Genomic DNA, 16,915 nt, shown 5'->3' on the forward strand with positions numbered 1-16,915 from the left:
GGGGGGGCTCAGATATTTTCCCCATGGTTTGGCAGGGTATTTTCTAAATGGAAAATGATTTCAGGACAGATTAGTCATTACAATTTGTCATTTTTAATAACTTATTCATAAATGGCTGGAGAATAAATGCTTTTTTCATTTTTTCAAAGGAAAGAGTAATAAAAGCAAGAAAGTTCTCATTTCAAAGGGGAAGGGGGGGGGGCTTGAGCCCCACTTGCCCACCTATATGGGTGCCCTTACCAGCAGGGATATATAGTGGTAACAGCTTTCAGAATATTCTGACTGAACAGGTTAAAGCATTTTCAGTACTCGCATGTTCCGGCCATGATATCATTTTTCATTTATTAGGAAGAGAAAATAATGTATTTGAAATAAACAGCTAAAAAAGCTGTCCAGGTAATCTGCATTTCTTAAACTATTTATCCATTATGTTGCTTATTATTTCAGGCTTGCATTGTTAAATATTCAGAAATTAGTTTTTGATATACTGATGAAGGCTGCTGCAAGATTGAAAACTTTTTAAAGACTAGATAGGAAAAAGGCAAAAGTGCAAACCAGTTATTGTCAAGGATGGCCCACAGAGTACAATTACGATTAATGACATTTTTTTTTTTTTTTTTTTGTAATTTCGAGCATTGTTCAAACAAAAAGAAAATTCTGAAACTGTTCTGGACAGCTTTGGAGAGGACATGATTTAACCCGTAGTTTCCTAGTTTCCACCATTATATCCAAAGTCAGACCAACCCTGAGTAGGATATTGAGATTACTCAACAATTTAGTAAAAGAAGAGTTCAAAAATAATATGTTTAGGTAAATTGCTAAGTTTTTAGGAACACTTTAAAAACCATAAATGATATATAATATCAATTAATTTCTCACCAACATCTTTGTCAGAATCTGATTTAGAACTATGTTTTCCATCACCTGAAAAGAAACAAAAGATTAATTTTTTTTAAATTAATGAAGTTTAAACATTTCATGTAAAAATAAACATGAATCCTTTATTATAATGAATTTGACAAAACATAAAACAGAAAGCAAAATACATAGCACATAGTGTAGAAAAAAAATTGATGCCAAAAGTAAGGATACAACAGCAACAGTAATAAGTTAGTAATCTTAAGTAGAGTTTCCTAACTGAATCTACAGTTGCACATTGCTGGTAATAAAATATTATGTCTAAAACATTTCATAATTATTTATAAAAGACTACAAATTAAAAACACACTTAGACACTTTCTTCCCCTCTACAACATTTCATATTTTACAGTAATAAGATACTTAAGTTCAAGCACAAAATCAGCCAAAAAAAAAACTCTAAGTTTATTAGATAAAACAAAATTTTTTGGCAAAATAAGTTTCAACTTATACTGGGATAAAAGACTAATTTTAATAAACCATGAGCATTCCAAGTCTTTCATCTAACCAACCATGATACAGTGGACGGTTAATTGAATCAACCGCTTTATTAAATCAAATCGTCTAAAACAACAAAATCCAGCTTTATTGAACTGGTCGCTATTAAATCAGCCACTTTACTGAATCAAAACCGTTTTGAACAAACATGATTCATATAAGCGGCAGCCACTGTAAAAGGTTTTGTAATTCCTTAATTAATGCCAATCTATGGTCAATCTAATTTCCAGCATCAAAGTTCTTGCCTGAAATGAAAAACTGGTGGATGGGAGAAATTCAGGTTCACAGAACGTATGGCTTAGTCAATTATTTTTATTGGTAAGGTATTATTCTGTTTCTTATTTTCTCTATTCTCAACCAGCTTTCTAAATATTTCCATAATTTGCAAATTAGACATCTAGTGAAATTATAAGATTATCAACTGCGTTTAATAGATGCTATGATATCAGCACAGTGATCTCTGCTATAAGTTCAGATTTTGCAAACCATCAAAACATGATTGAATTCATCATAATTATGAAAGAATCAGTAAAGCAGACTGGGATTATGCAGATTTTTTTCAATGAATTTTCTAATTTTTATGTTTCAACTTAGGAAATTTTTGTCATGGCGATTTTATGAAGCAGTTAATGGAGTCAAAATTGGTATATTCAGTTGTTGCTCAGTTTTTGTTTTTAACCTTTAAAAAAATTATTTTTGAGTCCAAGTTGGTCGCGCAAACTTGCCCTGGACACAGGGCACATTTACCCATATTTATTTTGACACCTAACGTGGTTCTGTTAGTGTTTCGAACATAATTAAAAGCAAATTTATTACAGACTGAATAGTGTATAAAGTAAAAGCTGAATGTTCATGAAGACAGCCCTACATGATTGACACCTTAAGATACGAATCTGTAACTCAATAAAAAAGAATAAATGGTGATTTTCAAAATTAAAGAGCCTGAAAATACTAAAAAGGTTTGAGACAGTTTGGAGCGAAAAAAGTATCAGGGGCATGTTTAAGTAAGACACTGTAAGAACGTGCATAAAGGTGCTCCGACGTCAGCGTGCAAACTTGCCCTGTTGCCAAGTTTAGATTTATTTTTAAAGTAAAAAAAAAAAAAAAAAAAAAAAAAAAAAAAAAAAAAAAAAACAACATTTAAGTTCATACAAGAACAGTTCTCAAAAAAGGATAAAATTCTGCTAATTTTTATGTATTTGTTCTTTCTTATCTAACAATAAGCTTCAAAATGTTCAACACAAAAATTACTCAACTTGGTAAAAAACAGATTATTATTTCTGTGTGCTAGACCAAAGCTCGACAGATGCTCAAAAACTTATGCGAACATGTGCTAGAGAGCAGCATCAATCTGTTATGACTGCTGGCTCTCCATTTATAATTCGTTTTGAAAAAAGGGCACTGTGTAAACGTGCCCTGGTCTACCCTACTTTCACAATGAATTCAACCATGTAGTATGATAAATGTAGAAGAGGGTAATGCATACTCTCAAATATCCATTGGCAGTACTGATCCACCTAGTGTATGGGACATCAATCAAAGGCTTTGTTAAGAAATATTATGGCCATCTTTAACTGATTTTACTACAGAACACTGCTGTTGCATTATTTCAAACAAGTAATTCTGGTAAGTTGACATAACTTCTGTATCAACAACTGGAAGTTCAATTTTATTTTCGCTTAAATTTGCTTAGGTTTCCAAGTTTCAAGGGATTTCCCAATTGGGCACAATATGAGAGATGGTCTCCTGTTTTTCTGTCAAGATGTTTGAAAAGATGTATCAGTAGACATTTATTGAAGTGCATAACAGGATTTCCCAAAGTGGGTGCTGCAGGGAGAGACGAGGGGTGCTGTGAAGTGCCCACTGTATATAAGGCATTCAGAGCTAAAGTGAATCAAGTTTATAATAAATTATAATGTGGGATAATCAAGATTGAATTAATAAACACCTGTTGAATTTGGAAGTGATGTAAATGATAATTTATTTCATTTAGTACAAAAATTAACTGAAACATGGGTCATTATTAGAAAATTTAGTAACAATTTAAGATAGCAATTCAATTTTGTATCAGAAATACATTTAGACTTGACCCACTTTAGCTCTGAATGTCACATACATTAGAGACAGATTAAAGTGTTGGGAGAAAATTCTAATTCTTCAAAAGGTGATGATAGCAAAAAGTTTGGGAACCTCAGGCATAAGACAAGGAAGCAATTGAATTGATTTTTAAAATCTTGATCTCAAGCTAAAGAACACTGCATTTATTTCTTCCCTGTGTCATGAAGTTTCTCTTTGTAACAACAAAATTCAATGATTTGGTGGGGGGGGGGGGGGGGGAGAGATTCCCAATCATTTGTCTTATAACTTGTATAAAAACAGTGTCACTCCATATGGAATTTATCTTTGTGCTTCCAGACCCTGGTTCAGTTCCCGGGTTGGACACAGCAGACTCAGCCTTTCATCTCTTCAGTATTTCGATAAAATGAGTACCAAGTGTGCTTGGGAACTAAACCCTGGGGGTTCCGTATTCAGCTGATCACCTAACCGGACCATGTGCCTTGCACCCAGAGTCCTGGGTTACAAAAACTGAGAAGGTTGGTTGTGGTTATTGAACCCTTTACCCTATGTTCGTTTTCCTTTAAGGAAATAAAAAAAATGTGTACTAAGTTCCAATGTGCTCACTGTAAAAAAGCCCTGTCAGTGATCAATTTATGAAACCCTAGTTTTTTCTTTGCATTGCATCATTTTACCATAATAAGTTCTGCTAAGCCATTACTACTATATTATATGTTACAACATATTACTGAAGACTTGTTTATAGTAATTGTTGTTTAAACTGCAGGATTGAATCGAGAAATTCAACATTTGTTTTCCTTCCTGATAAACATCTCTACATAGTATAAAATGAAGTCTCCAAAAAGCGTCTGTTTGTTTGAATGTGCAAAACGAGAACTACCCGGCCAATTTTGCTGAAATTTTCACAATTTGTTCCTTTAAGTCCTGAGAAGGTTTATATCTTTCTTTTTTAGCACAGGAAAGGTTTGCAGACTGGTTCGAAAAAAATTCGATGAGTAGTTCTTGTTATTCCAATTAAGGCCTAATTTTCATATAAATTCTCGAATATGGGGGTGAAAAATTACTTGCGCAGATATGTATATTAATATTATATATTGTTGGAAAGGGTAGAATTTTTCACTTTCTATGCAATTTGTTTACATGCTCTAACTTAATTATGGCGGGAGTTATTCTCATTTTTAACTCTAATTTTTTTAGGCTTAGCTGAAATTTAGGCACTACTTACTTCAAATGAAGGAATTGTCCTACAATTTTCTTTTTGACACCATTGGAAAAAACGACATTTTTTACTTCAGATCTATCTTGACCTATGTTCAAAAAAAAAAAAGCTTCTACCTCCGAGGGAAAAAGTTACAAGCCTTTTTAAATCAAGTTCAAAAAATCTCATCTGCATTCAAGTTGTTAACCATTTTATTTTCGCATTTCCATGGTTACGCTTTTTGAATCCATTGTTTCTTCCCATCTTTCTCTTTAATTTCTTAAACTTATTTTATTTTGTGTTTCCATTGTTACACTTTTTAAATCCATCTTTCTCATTCTAATTTCTTAAAACTATTTTCTGTTGTCATTGTTTGGAAAGGAAACTTTGCTTGATGTTTTTTTTTCTTTAAATTAAGCCTGATTGTTGAACATATGTCACTTGGCACAGCTTTTATTTTCAAGATAGACTGGGCAAAGCCAGGCAATGCAGCTACTTTTATTACATAAACACTTAACTATAATTGTCAGCACATTATAAGACAGGTATTTTTTTTTTCCTTTTCTTTTTGCTATTGTAATGTGAACCTCTCTCCCCCTTGGCCTTTAATTTTAAAACTTTATATTTCACATATTCTTAAGGAACACAAAACTTTAAAACTTTGTTTGCAACCTTTAGTTCAAAAATAAAATGCATACTGTACATACCGTCAGAATCTGAATCAAGAATTCTCCTTTTCTTTGCAGTAACGCTACCACCAGATTCACTATCACTGTCAGAAGCAATTCTACGCCGCTTTGGTGCATCTTCCTCACTATTGCTGAGATCACTAACATAAAAAAATTTCACAAATCAGGCTAAAATAATAACAATAAATTCAATTTGTTGGTCAACCTTCAATTTGTGTACAATTTCATTCGGAAAATTAACAAATCAAAAAAGCATAATTTTAATTATTTTTTAATATAAATAGAAAAACCATATGGTGCAGAATTACGTCCAGCAAGGGTTGGCAAGCATAAGCGAGCAAGGGGTGGCAGCCCCCTAGCATAGTATATAACCATTAGGGACGTTAAGTTCTTACTTATTAGATAATCACTCACAAACACCCATACACACGTGTGCACAGCACATGCATACATATTTATTGAGAAACTGAATAAATTCTCCCTTGGTGCATTCTTATAGGTGACATACGCTTATCAATTATTAAAATAATCAAATTTCTAAACAAGAATAAGGATTTCATTGATTTCATGAAAATAAATTTTTATTTTGTTTCCAGATCAAGGGTCCATATCGGGGCCGGGGGGGGGGGGGGGGCGAGTGGGGGCTCAAGCCTCCCCTTAGAAATTAGAACTTCCTTGCTGTTAGTACTTTTTCTTTGCAAAATTGTTAAAACATTTATTCATCAGTCATTAATGGATAAGTTATTAAAAATTTCAAATTTTAATAACACTAATCTGTACTGAAATCGGTTTCCATGGAGAATTTTTTCCTGCTAAACCATAGGGGAAATAAATATCTGAGCCGCCCCTTAAAATTTTGCATATGGGCACCCATGATCCAGACTACTCTGCATCATAATTTCTCAAACTTTAACATCATACATACATATATTTTTTACATTTTAAGAGTATAAAAACTGTTTACATAGAAATGAAGAAACATTTAATAAAAAATCAATACCTCTTTCGATTAGTATTATCTTTGCCACTTTCAGAGTCCTCACTAGAAGAAACGGTAGCTTTGGAAACAACCCGACTCCGTTGTTTTGCAGTCAGCCCATCATCTTTAACTGGTTTCTGCTTTTTCTTTGATTCTTTTCGCTCTTTTCTGCGAGCTTTACGAGATTTCTTTCCTTCTTCACCTTCATCATCAGTCTCACGATCATCTCGAGGCACACGCCTACAAAAAGTACATAATGGAACAGTTAGTGAAATCAACGGGCAAGAACAGAAACTTAATTTATAAAGTTTACAAGCATAAAGCTGAATAGAGTCTTGACTTTCAAATAAATAAGGTTAACCGATTCAAGTTGAGCAAATTTAAGTGGCTTAAACTACAAGTGTATAAAAATAATAAGTTTATATTTGTGGGATAACATGATAAACAACAAACAAAATTTATAATGTTAAAATTACACAAAAAACTCAGCTAAAACCACACAGCCCGGAAAAAAAAAAAAAAAAAAACTGTCCAGCAGAATTTTTCTGTGAACAGATAAAGGGCAGTAACTGCAAAATTTTTATTTTCCATTTTCTTTTTTTGCATTTTTGTCATTTATTGTTTGTTAGCTTTATTGTACAAACTTGCTTATTTGGTTTCTACTGAAAAAAAAATGTGCAAAAAACGTTAAAAAATTCCCTATTATTTATTTGTATTGAATCCAAAACGCGTTTCTTCAAATATCTCAAAAACTTATTTCTGCAGATACTGCTATTTACCAGTGCACAGCAGAATTATTATCAAAATCTAATAACTCTCTCTAATGCTTGTGTCGTTGATATACTTACGCCACTCTTCTGTCAGGGGTGCCCGCCTAGGGGGGTCATGGTGCAGACTGCGTTATCGAAATTTTTAGGGGGAGGGGTATCTTTACGGATATTTTTCTCATTTTTTGGGGGGAGGCTCTTGCTTTTGGGGGATTTTTCACAATATTTAGGGGGGGTGCCCTTTTTCTTACGGGGGATGAGCACTCCTGCTTCTGTAAACCTAACGACAGCAATGACAGGTATCAAAATTAAACATTTCACCAATTTCTCAAAGAACCTATGATAACAAGGGTCAGAGTGGAGAGTTTGAAAATATAAGGACGCAGTTTAGATAAAACTTCAGGATATTTTTTTTAGACAGTAAATATCAATGCTAACAAAAACAAACTGCTATTTTAAGCCCGTGTTTCATTTTTGTTAACTTCATTGCAGATCGCACCCCTCTCCCTCCACTAACAGAAAAAGAAAAAACTACATTGCATTACTTTTTTTCTCTAAAAGGCAAATCAGATGCAATTTCCAAGTTTGTTCCTTCAAAAAATAGATGTATACTGCAAAGTTTTCTCTTTACCTCTTACCATAAGACAAATATAAAAAGAAACTAATCACACATGAACAAAAGTTTTGCTTTGTCAAACAACAGTTTTGGGGCAAAATAAAAGAAAGTTATACATTTTATATAATGAAAATCTTTTCAATAGCATAATTTAAATACTATCAATACTTAAAGGTGAGAAAAAAGGCATCAAGAGGCTTTTTTCATCTAAGCCAACTGGAATTCAGCTCAACAGAACTCTACGACACATTGATTTTTAAGTAAAAAGGAACAATGCGATAAATAATGTGAAACAATAAACATGAAAAGAACAAACTTCTTCTTCTTCTTCTTTCTTTCCTTTCCATCCTCTCTATCTTCTCGCTTCCTTTTCTTCTTTTCACCTCCACCTTCCCCTCCTTCTGACTCACTACTATCACTGACATACTCATCATGACCTCTTTTACCCTAAAATGTTGTTGAAAATCATAAACAAATCTTTTTCCAAATCCATAAACAAGCATTGAAATTAATCACACATTTACTAACAACAAAAATCAACCAGTTTACAGCACGCAATTATTTAAAAATATTCTCATTATGAATATTTTTTGATTTTCCTTCAATTACATTTTTAAATGAACTTTTGTATATTTGAGGCAGTGAGAAGCAAAGTTATGTAAGAGAACATTTTCAAGTTTTGAGTAAAACAAATTTAAAGATAAGGTCCTAGGTAGGCTTTCATAGAAAAGTTTTTCTAAAACATGCTGTATAAGAGAACCTACTAGGGCTACTAGCACTATCTCTTGCACCAAGACAAAGGAGAGGTTCACCTACCATTTGCACTGGTTATCTCCAAATTCTTAATTTTGCCACTTGTATTCCTTTGCTTCTCACTGCCTCATTTATTGAGTACATTTCAAGAGAGAACCACTTACATCATACCCTCAAATTAATTTGATGTTTTTTTTTTAATTGAACTTTTAGTCTATGAGAACAAAACAGGATTTTGAATAGAACAGATTTTTTGAGCAACCACGATTGCTTATTGTTCTCATTTGACCCTTTTTGGTGTCCATGCCTTTTTCAGCTTGGACCAGGTGGCCTCTGCAGCACCACCGCTCACCGTCCTCTGCTAGCGCTTATCCGTATTCCGTTTCTCCTGGTAGATGGCGTCTATGTCCTACACACACACACACCCTCATACCCACACACGCTCATACGCCTTTACACACATGCCTATGTGCATACACACAGTTCTACGCACACACACGTCTACACATGCACGCATGTGCGCCTTCACACACACACAACTATACACACATAACCGCCCAGGAGGAGGGGCAGGCTTGGGGGGACAGGAGCCATTTCTATAAACACTAACCCCCAATGGGCAGGGTCCTGTTGCAACTCATGATTGCGAAAAACATAATTTGAATTCAAAATTTAAGAATTCAAGTTAATTTTCAATTTTTTTTATTTTGAATTAGAATTAACACTAAAATTGGTTAACTGTAATTCAAAATACTTTAGTTAAATACTTTGATTGGTTTTTTGAAGGAAAAACATATCATAAGAAAAAAACTAACCTTTTTCTTTGGTTTGTCTGAAACCTCGCTAAATATCAATTTGCTCTTACTCTTTTCAACAAACTCTTGACGTTTTGTGATAAGTTCTTGTTCTTCTCTCAGACGTTTCTCTTGTTCTTGTAGCTATAAAAAATTAAAAACAATGCAGAGTAAATTTAAAAAAAAAAAAATACCAATACATTATTTCAAACAAACTAGAACAGGTATATTTTTAGTTACTTCACATACTAATCTAATTAATATGGGAGAAAAAGAAAAAGAATAAAACATTATGCAAGTCAACAATCATTCTCGAATGTATTTCTAAAAAAGAGGAAGAACAAAAAATAAAGAAAAAAAAGCCATGACAAAATCAAGAGATGCACAAAAACACAAAAAAAGCTTTTTAAGTTAAGAAACTTAAACACATATCCAGAGTTAATAGGGTTTTTTTTTTTTTTGAAAAAAGGTAATATGAAGGAAGTAATCAGCTCAAAAGGCCAAATGAGTAATTTTCAAAATTCATACCTCAGACATTTATTTCAACCTTTATTATGAAACATGTGTACCTTAAAAATTCCATCCTGATAACTCATGTGAAGTGCTTGAAAAGACTCTGTCCAAAAATTTAACGTTTTTCAGATTAACAAAAATTCCATTTGCTACCAAATAAAGATAAAAAATTTAGAGTAGATGCAATATGCAACTCTCTTAATCTACAGAATGAGAACTGAGTCCAAGATTTCAGTAAATTTGCTGGTTAATTACTTTTTTTTAAATTGAATTCAGACAATTAGTCTTCCTTTACAGGCTTTTTTTGTTGTGATGAATAAATTATTTTCTTTAGAATGATTTGTCTATGATGAAGCAGCGCAATTTGCGCTTAGTCAATAAGTTTTTCAAATCTAAAAATAACTTATTACTTTCATTCCTTGTTTCTTTCTAAACAAATGGAACATTATGCATGCCTCAAGAAACTTAATAAAATAAAATTGAAGGCTTTCACATTACATGATTATGGAATTTTGTTCCTAAAATTTTTTAATTAAACTTTATATGAAAAAAAAAAAAAAACTAAATGAATAAATACTTTTGTGAAGCTAAGTAACAGTAGGCAACACAATGTTGATAAAGGACAAATTAGCAATTGATTGCACCCATGTGTTAGTGTTTCAAGGAACATCTTGATCACATTGTAATACACTGGCAAGTTTAAACATGGGTTTTTGCTTGTAGAGTAGACCATTTCTATCGGATCAGTGAAATTCAAGGGTAAATGTTCAATACTAATGCTTTAAAATACAATTAAAATAGCCTAGAAAGAGCAAATTTAATTTTGAAAGCGTATTTGAACTGTTTTAGATTTGTTCTACAGGATAGGTTTTTTTTTTTTTTTTTGCTTTCTAGAAAAGTACAGAAAAATCACATGTGTTTTGGGTAATTGTTTGAAAGTATACCGTCAATCCCCAGAGCATTTCATGTTACTTCATTTTGTACTAGTATTTTTGCTTATTTGCTGAGTAGCCTTATCTGTATGGATTGCTACAAAAAACAACTTTTGCTTAGCAGACATTTTTCACCTCTCAACAAGCAAATTTCAACAAGCCTCATCAACTATCCTTCAAATGCAGTGTCAATATATAATATAGTTCCCATTGTAAACTAAATGGGCAGTAAGCAGCAAATGTAAAGAGGATGAAGTCCACAAAAAACATAACAAGCATTTATTTGGAATATTAAAAAAAAAAAAAAACTGACCTGTTTCTCTAGTATTTTCTTTTTCAATGCTTCCCTCTCTTCTTCTTGTTCACGTCGTAATTTGCGTTCTTCTGCGTCCACTCTACGAGCTCGAGCAACATGATATTGTGCTTGATTCAACAAATCAGCACATTGCCTTAAAAGAGTAGATTCGTATTATTCACTCAAAAACCATTTTTTTATTGCAAAATATGTTTTCAGATTTCAATACTGAATGTATTTAAAATCAAATTTCTATATCATTTTCAAGTAAAAAAGGAAGCAAGAGAGTAATCTTTTTTGTTGTTGAATTGGTGCAACTGTTGAGTTCCAGAAAGACAGTTATTTTTGAAGTGACGCAGGGGCGGCATTTCAGCATTTTGTTTGGGGGGTCGAGTATTTTGAACATGAATTTTCTCAGTATGGTATATTGGTTAACAGGAAGTGATAATAAAATGGTTTTAATGTTAAGAACAATAAAGCAATATGGCAGTTGAGACACAAATGTTATCTACTATAAAATGACTTACCTGATTGAAATAGTCAAAAAACAATGGAAGCAAGAAAGTTATATTAAAAAACACATTTCCTTCAAATTCCGCTCTTTAAAGAACTAGGAAAACTTTTTAAATTGGGCTAGTATTTGTTTAGCGTCATTAAAATGTATAGTCGCAATTCACAAAACAATTCTTCTTCCCTCAAATTTTACTTATAAGTGTAATATTTTCTTTTTTGCTTTCTGTAACCGATCTACATAATATTGAACAGACCAATGATAAATGTATCTCATCAAATCCTGTCTCAATTTCTTGAGAAACTGAATTGATCATTTTATTCAAAATAGTGATTTAATATTTTGACTAAAACTTCATGCGGTTTTGTCACCTCTTCTACATTGGCATACAGTAAAAATGTTATGGAAAGTTCTGTCATAAAGTTTTACACTTTGTTCAAGGGCTCAAGCATGCATTAGTGTAAAAATTACTATGAGTTTCAAATGTTAATCCAAGAATTAAAGCTAGCGAATTGAAATTTTTGTGATAGAGTGTTAGTGTAGCATTGTTCAAAAAACGCTCCGAAGTATAAATAAAGTAAACAAAAATTCAAACGAAGTCATACATATTAAAATGACATCAGATTTTCTATCATTGAAAAGGTTGTTTTCCAGTTATTCTTCTAAGGAGCTTTTATAGATTTAACTTTTGAATACCATCGTGTGTCACTCAGAAATTGTCAAGTAAAGAGCATCAAGATATATTTGTTGATATAAAAGTATTTTTCGATGTGGGATGTTTTTCATAAAGAGCATATCTTTACAGAGAGTTTCTAAGAAAACATATAATGCATCGAGTTGCTAAAATATGTTTCTGGTACATGGAATCAATGAAGACTTATTAGCTAAACATTAAGTTATAATATGAGCATAGCAATTGATGTAAAATGACATGGAGTTGACGCATAAAATTTGCGCAGTCGAAACACTGTACGAGTATCTCATAGAAGATGCAACAGCATAACATAGAATACACAATCTTGAAATATTTAACCCATATGAAGAGATTACTTCTTTAGTTAAGGCAAACAATTATTCTCCATCTGTTTTTTACTGTTCTTAAAATGCAAGCAAATAATTTTCTAAGTTATCTAAATTGAATTTAGCCATTTTTTATTACTCTTAGTGAAAAATTTGGGGGTGCAACCGCCCCCTCTCGCTCCCCCTATTTGCCGCCCCTGAAGTGACGTAATTAAAGTATGGTAATTAGCATAGAGTTTTTAATGCAAAAAATATTCCCAAAAAGTTCTTTACACACAAACAAAAATATAGGCACGAAAAATAAACTGAATTTGTAAAAAAAATTGTTCTAAAAATTTATTTTTTGTTATGTACATGTGGTACACACAATAAACATAAAATCTGAGAAAATTTAGCAAAAAGCAGCAGCGAGTAGACCCAAGCTGTTAAGCTAGTCTATACTCTTGCTTTCTTTTTCCTGAGCTTACTTTTAAGCAAAATTTACATTTTAGGATGATATTCATTTTTAATACAATTGCATATTTTTCCTATTTCTGAGATTTAACATTAATATCATGATTTAAACATGCTAAAAGGCGTACGATTTGAGGATATAAATGTTAAAAATTTGCATATAAAGTCAATGCACAAAATGTGAATTTAAAAACATTATGTTTATAACATGCTGTGCAATAAAAAAAAATGACAAATAAAAAATTATATTCTTTTTTACAATATTTAAAACAATTATAAACAAAGAAGAAAAAGCACGTGCACACATTCAAAACACTTCAAAATTTTCAAATTTGTTATATTTTATCCATTGGATAAAATATTTAAATATATAAAAAAAAACAATATAAACTAAACAGTGTTATTCAGCAAGGAGCAAACAGAAAGATAAAATTATTTTCCATTTATTGGTATGTTTGATACCAGACAATAACAACCTTTGAAAAGCATTCTAGCCCCCCCCCCCCCCCGCCTCCCCTCTTTAGCATACACTTGATAGCTCAGAAACAAAACAGCTGACAGTTTTAGGCAGAATTGTGCAAATCTGAGGATTAAAAATCACAGAAGTTTGTGAACTTGGGGAAAATGCTTTTATTTTATTATTTTTTTTATATCAAGAGAAAAAAATATGATTTAAAAGATTATCAGACTTTATCCCGAGATTACTTATTGGGGACTGCTTATCCATAGTTTATTTTTATTACTAGTAGGCTTAAATGATTTACTTGCATTTTATGCCACAAATAGAGCATGTACATTTTCAAACTAAAATTTTAATGAAAATTAAGTGAAATTTAGTTTATTTACGTCATAAAACTTAAAAAACTGCTACAATTAAAAAAGTCTGATTCTCATACAGGATGCAGAAAGATTAGGCACAGAAAAATAACATATGAATTCTTTCGTGTGCGCATGGATACGTAGGCTTACGTTATTTTACCCTTTCAAATAGAGTAGCAATTTTGAAACACCTGCTTCTGGTTTAACATATTGCTTATTATTTCCTAAACAGTAAATACTATAAAGCATTTTAAATTTAAATCACACAGACTTATTTTTTAAATCATGGGTTTTTAGTTAAAGTCCTTTCTTAAAGCTTTAGAGGGGGGGGGGGGGCGAATTGTGCGAATTTCAAAATTGAAATTCGAGGAATTCCATCAAAGAGTTGAAAATTCACATCTGTGATTAGCATTGGCATTTATAAATTTTTCCCTATTAAAAAGTGAGGTAATTTTAAATTAAAACAGAAAGAAAATAGATCCATAAAGTACTTCAAATGTAGTTATTTTTTCTCAACGGTAGAGGAGGAGTGGGGGAATGATGGGCGCGGTATTTGAAGGATTGTCTAAATTTGGATGTCTAAACCCTAACAGTCAGGAATTGGAGATCTGTGACTGATGAAAAGATGGTTCAAAAATAATTTCAGAAGAAAAACCAAGGCTTATAAAGATTTTTTTTTTAAGACCAAAAGGAAGAAAGAAGAAAATAAAAACTATTCATAACATACTTCATTTCAGCATTCACAAGACGCAGATCATATTTCATTCGATCACCATGAATGCCCAAATAAGTGAAGTACCTGAAAGAAATGTAAGATTTAATATTGGTATAACAAAAGACTGAGCTAAAATTCAAACATTCAAAACAATTAGCAATATTTTGAAAAAAGAATTTAAAAATTATAATGCTGAAATATTAACTGCCTTTAATCTTTTCCCTAAACAAATTATTGCTATAATGGATAATGAGATATGCATGGCGCAGTACCTTTACTTATTTATTGTACCTTCAAATGTAACTACAAGTTGACAAAGGTTTGTGTTTTACTAGATTAAATCTGTACACACACATACAATACAACGGTGGAATGTCACAGAGGATTCTGGGATGCTATGTTCAATATTTTTTAAAATAAATTTTCCAAAAAAAAGGGGGGGGAAGCATTAAAAATCATTTTATTTTTTTAAACTAGTTATTGAATAGCAAAATTACCATACAAAGCAATTCATTAACAGTAATATTATTAATGCATAACATAATTACATCTTTTTAAGAAATGAAATAAATAATGTAATAAGTAACGATTCTTTTAATGTACAAGAAATTTAGAATGATAGTTTTCTGGTTTAAAAATAACTGTTTTTGATGAAATAATGTGATTCAAAAAGTATTGAAATATGCTTTTGTCACAATGAAGAATAGCAATAACAAACCTGTGGGCTAAATTAAGTTCGTGGACTGCTGACAACACTGATTTTAGAGTACTTTTTTCATCCTTCAGTGTTTGGGTAGCTAATTTTTGAAGTACCAAAGCTATATTATACAAAATAACAGTATCATGGGGAGCAACTCGACGAGCCTGGGAAAAGAGAGTGAAGTTACACATAGCACTGGTCTCATCTTCTAATACAAAAATTACATTATTTTAAAATTAAAATTAGAGGGGAAAATCTAACTTTCAATTTTAATTTTCAATAAATTAAGAGTTACATACAGTGGAGCAATCAGAAATATTTTCTGGGGACGAGGGAAGTTCAAAATTGAAAATTGTTGGTTCTATCTCATTCATTTATAAAACGAAAATTTCAATATACCTTATCAAAGAGTTTCCATGGATTAGTTCATTTAAAATACTTGCTTAAAAAAAATAATTCGCATTAATATCCATAACTAAAAATGAATAAAGCGGGAAAAAGCATAGTATATTTATTTATTGTTAGTTTTACTCTATTACATTCTTTTTTTCTTGCATGATTATTCAAAACTTCCTCCCTAAATACATTGATGTTGTTAAGAATATCAAATGCTAGCTAATGAGGGTTTCAATCATTCAATGAGAATTGGGAAAGAACCTCAGAAAACCCTGTGTCATAGTCTCCTTCTCTCTAAGTTTCCCTAAAAGGATTTGTGCAGAGCTGGAATGGAAGTGCTGAGGGACCACGACACCCTGTAGCCCCTGTTATTGAGACCATTTTGGCTGTTTTTACCCACAGGAGTGCTCATCATGAAATATTACTTCCCCATCTTTAAAAGCAGTAAGATATTTTGTTGAAACTTACCCTGCTTGGAAAAGTTTAAATACTGTTTTTATATTTTAAATTTTAAGAAAGGAAATGAATGTGTTTTGAGTTCTGGGAGGGGAAATTTCTCCCGTGGCTGCGCCACTGGTTACATAACAAAAATGATTGCAAAATCAAAAACCTAACTTAAACTTAAATTATTTAAAAGTGTGAACAATAGTAATGCAAAAGAATACGAACCCAAACAGAAAATATTTTTATGTTTAGATAATCTGCACAAAAAATAATATCCTTATAGATTAAAAATAAAAAATACAATTCACTTGTGTTAGCTGAATTTTAACTGAACGCAAATTTTCTTAACAATATATAAAACAAAATATAAGTTTTTAAGATTTTTTAAAAATAATTTTATTGAAATAATTTCATTTTTTAAATTGCTTTGCAGATTTGAAACCGCTCTGGAGTTATACTTTCGTGATGGTAATTCTTCACTCGGATTAAGTGCCTTTTTTTTTAAATCTAGGTTGTGATTCTTTTCTTTTTGCAAATGGAAAAAAAAAATTAAGTCAAATTGCAAAAAGAAATTCGATTTAAATGAGATTTTCCTTACTAAACTGCAATTTTAATTATGACCTATTCAAAATAGAGCTAATAATAAACAGCAGAAATATTTCCCATTAACAAAGAAATTTGAAAGTCAAATTACATAATATAATTACTGAATACTAACATGAAGGTAAAATAAGTTACTTGCATCAAATAATTTTCTTAAAACACTTAAATTACCTAGTAAATATATTTATACATTTTATCTGATGCATATTTCAAAACTTATTTTCTT

General features: G+C 31.4%; 1 protein-coding gene across 1 annotated transcript in view; it reads right to left on the reverse strand.

Annotated features, from left to right (window-relative positions):
- Positions 1-16,915, reverse strand: part of LOC129223806 (RNA polymerase-associated protein CTR9 homolog) — a 73,865-nt gene that overhangs the window by 24,595 nt on the left and 32,355 nt on the right. Inside the window, 8 exon segments of the mRNA XM_054858163.1 lie at positions 880-924; positions 5,398-5,519; positions 6,380-6,598; positions 8,058-8,188; positions 9,310-9,432; positions 11,047-11,182; positions 14,559-14,630; positions 15,265-15,410. Of these exon segments, the coding sequence (XP_054714138.1) occupies positions 880-924; positions 5,398-5,519; positions 6,380-6,598; positions 8,058-8,188; positions 9,310-9,432; positions 11,047-11,182; positions 14,559-14,630; positions 15,265-15,410 (994 nt within the window).

Source organism: Uloborus diversus, chromosome 6 (genome assembly GCF_026930045.1).
Source record: "Uloborus diversus isolate 005 chromosome 6, Udiv.v.3.1, whole genome shotgun sequence".
In the NCBI taxonomy this organism is placed as follows: domain Eukaryota; kingdom Metazoa; phylum Arthropoda; class Arachnida; order Araneae; family Uloboridae; genus Uloborus; species Uloborus diversus.